Source organism: Euprymna scolopes, chromosome 2 (genome assembly GCF_053919585.1).
Source record: "Euprymna scolopes isolate OS-2025 chromosome 2, ASM5391958v1, whole genome shotgun sequence".
NCBI lineage: Eukaryota > Metazoa > Mollusca > Cephalopoda > Sepiida > Sepiolidae > Euprymna > Euprymna scolopes.
In genome coordinates this window covers 85,103,295-85,116,579 of record NC_136483.1, presented here as the reverse complement: position 1 = coordinate 85,116,579, position 13,285 = coordinate 85,103,295, and the positions used below count along the sequence as shown (strand labels likewise).

Genomic DNA, 13,285 nt, shown 5'->3' with positions numbered 1-13,285 from the left:
ATTTTTTAAGTGTAATTCTAAATATACAACAAATTTTATGTTATTTGAACGTATAAACATTCTAATTTCTTTAGATATTTTTTTTAAAAGCCTTTGTTAAAAAAAAGTACTGTTTTTAACCTTTTATTTAATTTTATAAAAAAAAATACTGTTTTATTAAACTTTAACTTTATATAAAAAAAAAGTAGAAAAGATATTTTTTATTCACTCCATGAGCTTTGGAAGATTGTCATTGAAAGAAATACAATCGCCAAAAGATAAGCGTTTCATTATTTCTAGTCGCCATTTTGAAAAATCACTCGCAAATGCGACTGTTTCACTCGCAATGTAGAGACCTGGGTTAATATATTTTAAATGAAAAATGGTTGGTGTTCTTCACATCTGGACATTGTTTTCTTTTTTTTTTTTTTTTTTACATAGGCATCACCATTTATCAAAGCCAAGAGGCCACTTGAGGATAAGGGTTCAGTAAAAATTGGACAATATAGTAATCGGTAGTAATGGAAATTCGGTAAATTTGTTAACTTATATGGAACTACTCATCGAAAACTTGTTTACGTTAGACTTGAAGACAACCATATTGTAGTCAGCTGGAAAGCAGGAAAATGGAAGACAATTCCACAGGCGTGCAGTTCTAAGAAAGCTTTGCTCATGGAATCTACGTCTGGGGGAAATTAGTGAGTGTTTTCTGCTAGACAGGGGTTTCTTGTGAAAGTTTGGCGAGGCTGGGAGACCATAGATTGGAGCTCAGCCGAGCACTTGCCATGAAAATAACGATAAAGCAAACTTGTAACATCTCTTCTGTGAGAAAGAGGTTGCAGGGAAGAGAAAAGGACATCCCCTATGAGGCTATGAAGTCTATTTTGAACTCTATCAAGGCAAGATAAGTCCTTTCTAGCAGCTCCTGCCCAAATGTGGCAACAGTACTCCATCCTTGGACGTACCTGGCTCTTATATAGATAGAGAATTGCATCAGCAGTGAGATATCTACTGGATCGATAGAAAGATTCCACCATTTTTCCAGCGGCCTTGGCAACAGATTTAATGTACGTGTTCCATTTAAGATCCGGAGTAAAGGTCAGGCCCAGAAGCTTGTCAAAACATGAGGCCTCCCCAAGACGAGAGCCATTCATTTCAATTAATGCCAAATGGGGATCAGTGTTGATGATGTAAAGATAAAAGCTTGGTTTTAGATGCATTAAAAGTAACAAGCCACCTCTTTCCCCATTGTACCACTTGCTCAAGATCAGAGGAGAGAGAATCAGACATGTCTCGGCTATCTGTTGAAGAGAACAGCATCACCTTAGTTTACAAGATAGATGAACCACATGCACAGATATTCCCTTCCCAGTGTGTATGTTAGGCTATAATGTGTGTGTATGTGTGTGTGTGTGTGTGTTTGTTTTAGTAAACTTTGTTACTTTCAAGGTTGTGGAGCCTGCAACACAAATCTACAATTGACTTTGACCATTGAAATGTTAAAATATCTGACTCTAACCTGAAATCTTCCAATGTTGCTTGGATATCAAATATTTTGTACATACTATTAAATCTACTATTTGCTTGTATGTTTATTTGAAAATGGATGATATCGCAAGAGGTGAATGACGTCAGTAAAGGGCAAATGATAAGGAGTAGTTGGAAAATGATGTAAATAAGAGGAGAAAGACTAGATAAAAAACGAATGATTATTATCACAAAAGATAATATGATAAAAAGGATAAATGATAGCTTTCGCCAAGTACAAAAAATAATCCATTTTAGTAATATACTAGACATATCTGTGACCCATTTGGTCAAATGACCACCGTTTAATGATTTTATTTCAAAGAGTCATAAACTGACATGTTTTAAGAATTTCTTCTAGTAAAACTAAAGTCATTTTAACCTTTTCTAGCCATACATGTACAATTAGTTCTCTTGTCATTAATATTTTTTCTCGTCTACTTAAAGTTGATTATTCTCCATGACACATTTGTGAAAAAATATTTTCAAATTTGATGTGCATAATATTGTTTGTCTATAAAGATCGCATGTTAAAACGTAAAAAAACAAATAAAAATAAGGGCCACATGTCAATGATAGGTTTAATATAGGCTTTTAAGTTGTCTTTTTTACAAAAAAAAATTTAGTTGAAAAATTTAGTGAATTTTTTTTTTTTTTTTTTTTTTTTTTTTTTTTTTTTTTTTTTTTTTTTTACTATATCAAATTGCTAGTCTGTTTTTTAGATGGTTTAAATCTGAGTTTTTAGAAAGTTTTTGAAACCTTTTTATTGATTTACTATTAAAAAATCTAACTTGATCTGTAATGTGCTATCACATTGATGCTGTTGGAATGAAACTTTATTATTGTTTCTATGATAATTTATGTATTGCAAGATGACTTTACGACGTAAGGATTTCTTTTATTTGATTCCTGTGTATTTAGTTATACATTGAAATTTAGCTTCTGAATAAATTTCTAATTTCCAACAAACTTTTGAAAATTGTATGGCTAATCAAGCCATCTGTTCTGTATGTTGCACAACTTGTCCTGAAAAGAACCACAGCATTTCTTGGCTTGACGTGGTATTTGACCTCAAATTTCTTGATTTTTGTAAAGCAGTTTTCTTGGACCTCAGTAATGAGTAGTTGAGTCTTGTGATTCTTATGAAAAGTAGTAAATAATACTTTCTTCATAGTCATCATTCTCTCTTGCCTGGATTTGCATTGCCTCCCTTGCTGGGGTCTTGCTACACCCCCCCACCCCCCTTTTTTTTTTCCAGCTTCTTGATTAATTTTGTGTAGATACACTAAGAATTTCCTGTTGGCCAGTGCTTCCACATTTCTGTTGCAGTTCAACTTCCATTTAAGATTTTTTTTTTTTTTTTATCAAATGTAAATCATGATGTACGTCACTCTCTTCCAGTATTCTGGTGATTTTTTTTTTTTTTTTTTTTTTTTTTTTTTTTTTTTTCTCTACTTGTCCTATCTTTGTCTATTTTTCAAATGCTTCTGAAATAAAAGAATATAGAAAATTGCCAAATTTATCCAAATACTCCATATCAATTACTGTCTTTTCATGTTAAAGGATGGGTATGTTTTTCAGGGTATTTTAAATTTAGTTTGATAATTTTCAGATTCCCTAGTTTCCTGGAACAAATTGATTGGTTTAAATTCCATAGCTCTCCACCTTGTAAATTTCTAAAATAAAAAAAAAAAATTAATATTTTCTTTTGTTCTTTTCTTTCAGGTTGAAATTTTTGGTAGTTTCCGCACTGGTTTATATTTACCAACCAGGTAAGTAACAGTATTTAAAGATCTTGGAAATAGTTTGCATAAATCTTTATTTAATCTTTAGAAATTATGAACACTCTCATACGTGGCCTCCTTCATGCTTCAACTTACTAAAACTCACATCTTATCCTGTGCTATATCCCGGAAGTGTGAATAGTGGCATTTTCTCTTCACAATTTTTTAATTATCTAAGAAACACAATTTTCTGTTATATTTTTTTTAAGGAATTTCTAAAGACTGAAATAATTTACATTTTACTGATTTGGATATGGCTAGCATTGTTACCCTCGTAGCAATAACAATGACTAAATAATGGGAATCTAATGGTGAAGTTGGGCAAATCTTTAACTGTATTCAATTTTAATTCCAAAATTAAATTAAACTCAGATTTTTTTTTTACTTTATACTATAAAAAGCAATGCATAAAAAATGCCATCTAAAAATCTGCGCGAGAAAAATTTAGATAAGTAATGATGCATATTAGTGCAATTTTACATGCAAGTTTTTTTGTTTTTTTTGGGGGGGGGGTAACTACAGCTTATTGAGATAGGCGCTTTAAGTGCTTGTAAAAATTAAAGGAAATTTCAAACATCAATCAAATATAGTGAAATAGTTTCTCTTTGCAAAATATACATTTCTCAGTAACTGAGTTTTGATCCAAGCCATACTTATGAGGTCTTGATGAACAATGGACTACATTCAATAATTAATTCATGAGCAATTATTTCCATTTCAGACTTATTGCTATACTATTTTCACTTTTGAAAAAATAAATGGATTAGTTTGTTTTTGTTGGAAAATTGACCCTCATTGTATTTTTCCTTCCACATCTAAAAAAAAGTTTTGAAAATTGGGTGGGTAGCCAAATTTCTTTTCAAATTGATTTTCCTGTCTGCAGAAAATTGGTCACCCTATACAAGGAACTGTCAGAACTCTTTAAGATTTAAGGAAATATTTATTAATGTATAAAGAAAAATATGAAATCCTCTTTAAAATACATGCTCCAAAATGATTTTTTTAAATTATTGCCTTTTCACATCAAATAAAGCATAGTGCCATTTGGCTCTTAAGGGCTAGCATTTGGAACAAAATTTGCTGGGATACTATGTAGGGAGTTCAGCAGCAAGATGTTTGTTTACATTGCACTTGAACTACTACTTCACAAGTTTTCCAGCTACAGTATTACTGGAAATGTTTTCTCAATCATTAAATCATTTCTCTCTGATAGGTTCATAAGAGTAGTGGTTGACGGGCAGAAATCAGAGGCCCACAGTATTAATGCTGGAGTCTCGCAGGGGTCCATCCTGGGCCCAACTCTCTTCCTGATTTACATCAATGATCTCCCAAAACACATACTTAAATCATTCGTTGACATCTATACTGATGACACGACCATCTATGGCAACACATCAAAGGCCGTAAATGACAAAGTTCTCTCTAATTCTCTCTCCTGATCTTGAGCGCGTGGTACAATGGGGGAAGAGGTGACTGGTCACTTTTAATGCATTCAAAACCAAGCTTCTATCAACGCTCTGATCCCTATCTGGCATCAATTGAAATGGATGGCTCTCGTCTTAGGGAGGCTCCGTGTTTTGACAAGCTTCTGGGATTGACCTTTACTCCTGATCTGAAGTGGAACACGTACATCAAATCTGTTGCCAGAGACGCTGGAAAAATGGTAGGATCCTTCTACCGCTCCAGAAGATATCTCACTACTGATGCAATTCTCTATCTGTATAAAAGCAAAGTACGTCCAAGGATGGAGTACTGCTGCCACATGTGGACAGGAGCTGCTAAAAACAGCCTATCCTGCCTTGACAGAGTACAAAATAGACTTCATGGTTTGGTGGGGGATGCCCTTTTCTCTTCCCTGCAGCCTCTCTCCCAAAGAAGAGACGTTGCGAGCCTGTCTTTGTTTTATCGTTATTTCCATGGCATGTGCTCGTCTGAGCTCCAATCTCTCGTCCTCCCCTCACCAATCTTTCACGAGAAACACCCGTCTGTCTGAAACTACTGTCAATAATTTTCCCCACTCTTTATCTGTGCCTAAATCCAAACATAGATTCCATGAGCAGCACTTCTTTCTCAGAAGTGCACGATTGTGGAACTCTCTTCCGTTTGCCTGTTTTCCACCTGACTACAACTTGGATGTCTTCAAATCTAACATAAACAAATTCCTGACAAACCACCCCCTTAAGACACTCTATCAAATCTCCAATACTAATGATTACTACAATACTATCTCATTGATTACTGTACACACAATAACCCTTATCCCTGAGTGGCCTCCGGGCCTTGATAAGTGGTGACCCCCGATGTTAAAAAAAAAAAAAAACACTTATGCATGTCAGTACAGTCAAAAGCCGGGGCCGGGGAAGGAATTCCAAAGTCTATCAATTTGAAAGAAGGAACTATTTGAGTAGGTTTTCCAGCATTTAGGGATCTCTACAGTGTAGGGGTGGGATTTTGCTACTAGTTAGGGCTATTTATGTTGAAAATGATTAAAATTAAATTGTTTTACTAAGGTATAAGGGATTGTTGGAACAGCTTCCATTACAATTCTTGTAAAATAGGCACAGGAATGCAACATTTCATCGATGAGATAGAGGTTGAAGTTTGGTTGACAGTACAGGACCTATTAAGTTGACCACTCTTTTTTTTAAACCCTGTCTGAGAGTGAAAAACTAACAGATGCACCAGCCCAAATGTGGTTATAATACTCCATGCATGGGTAAATGGTGACCTTGTAGAAGTACAGGATATTCTCATGCATAAGTAACTTTCTAGCATGATAGAGAGAGCCCACCTTCTTTGCAGCAGTTTTGGCAATGCTTTCGATATGTTTCAATTCATGTCCCCTGTGAACATTCAGCCAAGAAGTTTAAACTAAGAGCTTTCAGGTAGAGTGTCATTAGCCATAGCTATCAGTGGTTGAGAAGATTTCTTGTAATTATTAAAGAAGCTGTTTTGGTAGCATTAAATGTTACCATCCATTTATGTCCCCATTCCACTACAGACTAGAGGTCGTCCTCTAAGGTTTCAGCCATTTCCTTAGATATTTGTTCATTTATTTTTCCATTTTATTTACCACAAACCTTTAAACATTACAGATTAAAATCAGTTTGTTTTACTAATTGATTAAAAACAAAAATTTAGAATGAGAAAAGTAAAAAAAAAAAAAAAAAAAAAAATTATTTTCTATAAAAAAACCCTAATATTTTCAGAAAAGCAGTTGGGAGAGAAAATGTTAATCTTTGCAATTTTTCATTTTCACCTATATAGGTTTTACTCTTATTTCACAGAATATAGAGAAAATAATTTCACTTTAATTCCCAGCTTGACTTTATTTGCATAACTGCCATGCCTGTTATAGGTATCAGCTAGATTTTTATTTTATCACAATTTATTTTTTCCTCCATTCCGCTTTGCACTTTTTTCTTTATCATTTAAAGAAAATTAACAAAACACAACCCCTCTTCCCAAATGATACTCTTTTCTTGAAGGAGAGAGTAATAGAATTCAGAAGATTTTAAATTGTTTTCTATTCCATTGACAGTGATATAGACCTGGTTGTGTTGGGAACTTGGGAAACCCCCCCGCTATGGAAGTTGAAAGATGCTCTTGTGGAAAACAATATTGCAAGTGAAGAGTATATCAAAGTTTTGGACAAAGCTTCCGTAAGTAACAATTTTATTTTTCTACTTTTGATTGACCAACGAGTTCCCGTTCATTCAATGTGACCAAACCAGCAGTCTTCTGTTCTGCACACTTTCCCTTATGCTCTAGTTATCACATCTGAGCTTATCTTTAAGACTAACTTTGCATATTCGTTGTATCATTCTCATATAATTTCTCTTCATGCAACGCATATCCTCAACCTTCACCGACCAGATTTCGCTTTCATACATCATTGCACTGAACATATATTCTTGATCAACTTTTAGTTGAGTAGTACAGATTGTTTCTTAGTAATATCAAATAACTTTAATTGTGGAAAAAAAAATTAAAATATTTCTACTTAAACTTTGTATGTGATTCATCATTCCGTTCTTTTCACAAGTTATGCCTGTAAAATTTTATCAAATGTTTTATGGGTTAAATAGAAGCTATCTGTTACAACCTGTGTCCAAAACATATGCCCACAAAACAAATTAATCTATAAATCTATTGTATACAAAGTATTTATGGTTTCAGGCTGAAATGATGCGACTATGGTTAACATGCTACAAAACCAGCAACCGACCTAAAAAACATTCTAACAATTATATTCTGGCGAACATATTAAGTTTTGTGTAAATCGAATCTAACCAAACAGTCCACTTGAAATAGTTGTTTGATTAAATCAATCCAACTGTTTTCAATAAAATAGTTCTTCAGATATTTCCCCTCCAATAAAAATATTTCCACACCTAAAACAAACCTAGATCAGCATATAAAATCAAACATTATCTATTCAATCTCAGTAACTTTTAAAGTTTTCTTTTATTTTTTTGCTAAAAAATAAAAAGGGACAATATTTTGACATTCTAATTCAACTATCAGTTGCAAGGAACTGGTTTCATATGACACTTTATTTATAGGTGAAACCCTATTTCTCTCCTAAATGTAAACACATTTTCAAATCGATTAAAAAAAAAAACAACAACAATGAAAATCATTTATTTTTGGAAAGGTACAATGGTGATGCCAGATGGTATTAGTACAAATGGACTGTAGACCCCCCCCCCCCATCCCAACTTAACTTTGGCATTGACATTTTTCAATCCTTAAAGACTGGATTTATTCAAATGTACACAAGTTTCACTTTCAACCTGTGAATGTGTCTGTAATCGGGTTACAAAACTTGTTGCTCATGCATTATAATAAAAAAAGTTGGTTTCACCTAGTTTTAATGTAAGCAGCTACAATAATGAAAATGTATTTTATCCTACTTACCCTGCACTAGTGACCCAAAGCATATGAATATTATAGCATTTTTTTTCTTTTTAATTTGATTCTATTACTGTAAACCAGTCAATGGAGAGGGAGGAGGTGACATAATCTGATGTCAAGTTGGTAAATGCATTTTGTGTAGTTTAACTTTCAGCCATACAATCACACAATTACAAAGAAGTTTTAATTTCTTAAAAAATGAAGCAAAAAAAAAAATGATGGTTAATGGTGGTTTATATTCAATTTTTTGCCCTTTCTATGTGATGCTAGGGGTCTATTCAGTTAGGACTGTGTGTGTGTGCTTTTTCTTTAAGGAGCCACCCTTTATTTTGATGTATGTAGCCAAAAAATATGGAAGGGCATGGCTAACGTTAGTTTTTCAAAAATTAGATTTGTTTTTGTGCTTGATCAAATTTGAAATAATTTCCTTACAAGATAGAAAATATGAATGAAAACCACTCCCTCTGCTTTGATCATGACTGATAGCCTTGAACTGAAAAAAAGAAAAAAATGTTGATGGGGTGGAAGATAATAAATTTGACTGTGGGTTTTTCATTCTTAAAATAACTATTTATTGAAGCAGAAAAATATTTTTTATATAGATACATATGCACATGTTTTATAGTCACACTTAAAAGAATCTCTGCTTATTTCACTGACATCTTTTGATAACACAGCCACTCTATTGTGTAGAGTTGAATGTCATTTATCAGACTATAGTATGATGAGCCAGCACAGTAATATATATCGGTCCAAGGTATGAGCTTACATTCACTGGTGATGCCTTATTTGGAGGCTGTCGGGAATATGGAGTGACCCTTGGTTACCATTGCTTCTAGGTCCATTTTGACCCGGAGTTGTTAGGGCATCTGGTTCTACCAGGTCTGTAACAATGTTGTCTGATTGAAAGTGTTAAGGCTTGCTTGCACTAAGTTTTGATTAAAAAAAAATTTCAAATTAATCACAAGAATAATGGAACCTGATAAAAGTCTTGGTTATATTTAACGATTCTCAAGGAATTGAAAGAAGAGGAAATCTTAAGGCTGAGATAATACCAATATGTGCAGAGTTTTTGTAAACAGAAACTTATTTTTTTAATTAATCATAAGAATGATGGGACCTGATAATGAGTAATCTTAATTTCACTCTTAAGATTTTTTTTTTTTTTTTTTTTTTTTTACACAGGAATCACCACATTATCAAGGCCAAGAGGCCACTCAAGGATAAGGGTTAAAGAGTGTACAGTAGAAATTGGACAATTTAGTAATCATTAGTAAATTTGATAACTTAGATGGAACGGCTCATCAAGAACTTATTTACGTTAGACTTGAACACAACCATGTTGTAGTCAGCCGGAAAGTAGGAAAACGGAAGACAATTCCACAGGCATGCAGTTCTAAGAAAGAAGCTTTGCTCATGGAATCTACGTTTAGGTTTAGGCACAGATAAAGAGTGGGGGAATTATTGATAGTGTTTTCAGCTAGACAAGTGTTTCTTGTGAAAGTTTGGCGAGAGGGGACCATAGATTTGAGCTCAGTCGAACACTTTCCATGAAAGTAACGATACATTAGAGACAAACTCGCAATATCTCTTCTGTGAGATAGAGATTGCAGGGAAGAGAAAAGGACATCTCCTACGAGGCTACGAAGTCTATTTTGAACTCTATCCAGGCAGGCCAAGTCCTTTCTAGCAGCTCCTGTCCAGATGTGGCAACAATATTCCATCCTTGGACGTACCTGCCTCTTATATAGATAGAGAATTGCATCAGCAGTGAGATATCTACTGGATCGATAGAAGGATCCCACCATTTTTCCAGCGGCCTTGGCAACAGATTTAATGTACGTGTTTCATTTAAGATCAGGAGTAATGATCAAGCCCAGAAGCTTGTCAAAACTTGAGGCCTCCTGAAGACGAGAGCCATTCATTTCAATTGATACCAGATGTGGATCAGAATGTTGATGTAAAGATAGAAGCTTGGTTTTAGATGCATTAAAAGTAACCAGCCACTCCTTTCCCCATTGTACTACATGCTCAAGATCAGAGGAGAGAGAATCGGAGAGAACTGGGTCGTTTACTGTCTTAGATGTGCTACCATAAATGGTAGTGTCATCAGCATAAATGTCTACAAATGATGTAAGGATGTGATTTGGAAGATCATTAATGTAGATTAGGAAAAGAGTTGGGCCCAGGATGGACCCCTGAGGGACACCAGCATTAATACTGTGAGCTTCTGATTTTTGCCCCTCAACTACTACTCTTATGAATCTATCAGAAAGAAATGATTTAATAATTGAGAAGACATTTCCAGCTATACCATAGCTAGAGATCTTGTGAAGTAGACCTTTATGCCATACCCTATCAAAGGCCTTAGATATGTCAAGAGCAATTGCCCTAGAAAGGTAGCCTCCGTCAAGAGATTTGCTAATCCTATGAGATATAACTGTAAGCACATCTGCTGTAGATCTAGCAGAACGGAAACCATATTGAGTGTCACTAAGGTTATTTTTGTTGAGATGGTTGATTACTTCTGTATTTAACAGATTCCAGCAACTTACTCATGGCGCATAGAAGACTTATTGGCCTGTACTGAGAGGGGGATGAGCGATCACCTGAATTCTTAAATACAGGGCATACTGATGAAATTTTCCAGGGTGATGGGAAACTATTTTCCTTAAGACAACGTTTAAACAGTTTTATAAGTATGGGCGCTAGTTCAGGTTGAAGTTTTTTGAGTACTATAATTGGAATACCGTCAGGGCCAGTTGCTTTACTGGAATCAAGGTTTTTGATTAGCTTGGCAACATCACATACAGATATACGTATATCACATAGCGTGTTTTCTGATACAGGAAGAAATATTGGGGGTATGCGGCCTTGGTCGCAAAGGGTAGAATTAGCTGCGAAGTTCTTGGCAAAGAGTTTGGCTTTTTCTGATGCTGACGAGATTACCTCAGGTCCATTGATGATAGTTGGGATAGAGCACACGCTTCTGTTCAGGGTTCTGTTTGCTATTTGTCAAAACTGGTGGGAACCAAGCCGCTGCTCAGCTACTTTGGACTTAACGGATTGAGCATACAACTCTCTTGCGTTCCTTATTACTTTCTTACAATGGTTGCTGGCAGTCCTGAAAGCGGCTTTAGTTTCCATACATCTATTACGTTGGAAACGGTGGAAAAAGTGATTTCGGTGCACAATTGCAGCAGCACATTCTGGAGAGAACCATGGCTGGCTGTTAGGTTTTTGCTGGAACTTTTTCGAGGATATGAAACTGTCTATACCTACAATCAACCATTCGGTCAGGTCTGATACTATAGAGGACACATCCTTTTTAAACATGGAACGCAGAGGTAGATCCGATATAAATGTATGGAAGCTATCCCAGTCAGCCTTAGTGTATCGATATAGTGTACGATGGAGAAGTACGTCTGGGGACTTATTACATTTCACTTTTATCTTAATTGATACAACAGAGTGGTCGGAAGATCCAAGTGGAGACAGAACAGAAACTGAACATAGTTCAGGGCAAGTTGTGAGAAAAAGGTCTAGTAGGCTCGCATACTGGCCGTCATTGTCGGGCACACGGGTGGGTTCATGAACAATCTGAGTGAGGTCATAGGCAATGGAGAAATCATGACAAAACCTACCCTCATCATCGGTCTTGTTTGAGTGGGTCAACCATTCGACGTTGTGAACATTGAAGTCTCCACATACGTGAATGTTAGCTGAAGGATAAGCAGATAGGACTTGGTCAATTTTCTCATATGTTTTTAAAGATAGAAACTCCGCTGTTGTGGAGGCGATAGAGAGTAAATATAAATGCAGTAGTGTGAGCTAAAGCAACTCGGAAGCACATATAGGGTAAGTTAGGATCTTCCCTGGAGATGTCCTTACCACATGGAAAGCCATCTTTAATATAGGCACATATTCCATGCCCATGGCGATCTTGGGGGTCAGATTTAGAAGTTAAGTTAGAGTATCCTTTAATTGCGAACTCTTCTAGGGAAATAGCCTGTCCAATGCCAGTTTCGCTTAAAAATAAAAGGTCTGGTTTAGTCTCCTGTAATTGGGTTTCAACCTCTGGAAGGTTAGAACGTAGACCCCTGATGTTGGAGAAGGAGACATGGTAGTAGGGGTCTACTTTGTAAGTTGGAGAACCAGGTTTAATCGTGTATTTTTTTTAAAAACTTGTCATGATGAAATTTTGGAATTTGGACTAGGTCGTCAGATTTACTTAGAGCAGGACAGAGAGGGGAAACTAAGAGAGAAAAAGAAACGAAGAATTTTTTTTTTGTAGCTCATGATAAAGTAAAGCTGTAACAATTACCCACTAATATGGCATCGATAGGCCCCACCAGAAGCTACTGCATAGTCCAGAATCCATTCACCAAATGGCAATACAGCAGCCCCAGTACTTTGCACCTGCTGATAGGACAGCCTCCTTAGTGGTTAATCCAAGATTCGGGTTCCTGACTATCAGGCGGATAACGTCAGCCCAGATAAAACGTTTACCTCCAGCACCCTTACTAGTGACATGGCTACAAGGATAGACATAGAAACAGAAAATTCCCACCATCTCTGCCAACTGTTCGCACAAAATACTGCCAACCTAGAAAACAGCTTTTTCTTCTCCCTTTGTCAGAAAAATCACTCATTAAAAAATGAGGACTGAGGGACAAATAAGGAGAAGCGAGAGTAACAGGAGCTGCCGATAGCGCATCCACAATACGTTTTCTACTCTCCATTAAAAAAAAAAAAAAAAAAAAAAAAGGCTGATGTTATAAGAAGCAATGATATTTATCTGGAGATGTTGTGTCAAATCTCCCTGTTAACTGGTCCTAAGTGGGAGATGAGGCATCTGCATTTAATAAGCCACAAAACATAATTTTTACAATCAAAAGGAAAAGACGGTAAAGAGTTGGTATTAAAACAATGTTATAAACAAACAGGAATTATAGTTGACCAATTCAATACCGATCACTGAGGTTAATCACTTATTTGTACGAAGAATAAATAGTCTTTGAAATGTGTCAAACTGATAACATTGCTTATTCAAAATAATGCAATCAGACATGAATAAA

At 35.4% G+C, this 13,285-nt stretch overlaps 1 protein-coding gene across 2 annotated transcripts in view; it reads left to right on the top strand.

The window, feature by feature from the left end:
- LOC145293221 (terminal nucleotidyltransferase 4B-like) overlaps nucleotides 1-13,285 on the top strand; it is a 165,684-nt gene that overhangs the window by 116,510 nt on the left and 35,889 nt on the right. For both annotated transcript variants that reach the window (XM_080139775.1, XM_080139767.1), the window contains exons 3-4: nucleotides 3,232-3,278; nucleotides 6,832-6,952. In XM_080139775.1, the coding sequence (XP_079995901.1) occupies nucleotides 3,232-3,278; nucleotides 6,832-6,952 (168 nt within the window). The remainder of the gene's footprint in view (nucleotides 1-3,231; nucleotides 3,279-6,831; nucleotides 6,953-13,285) is intronic.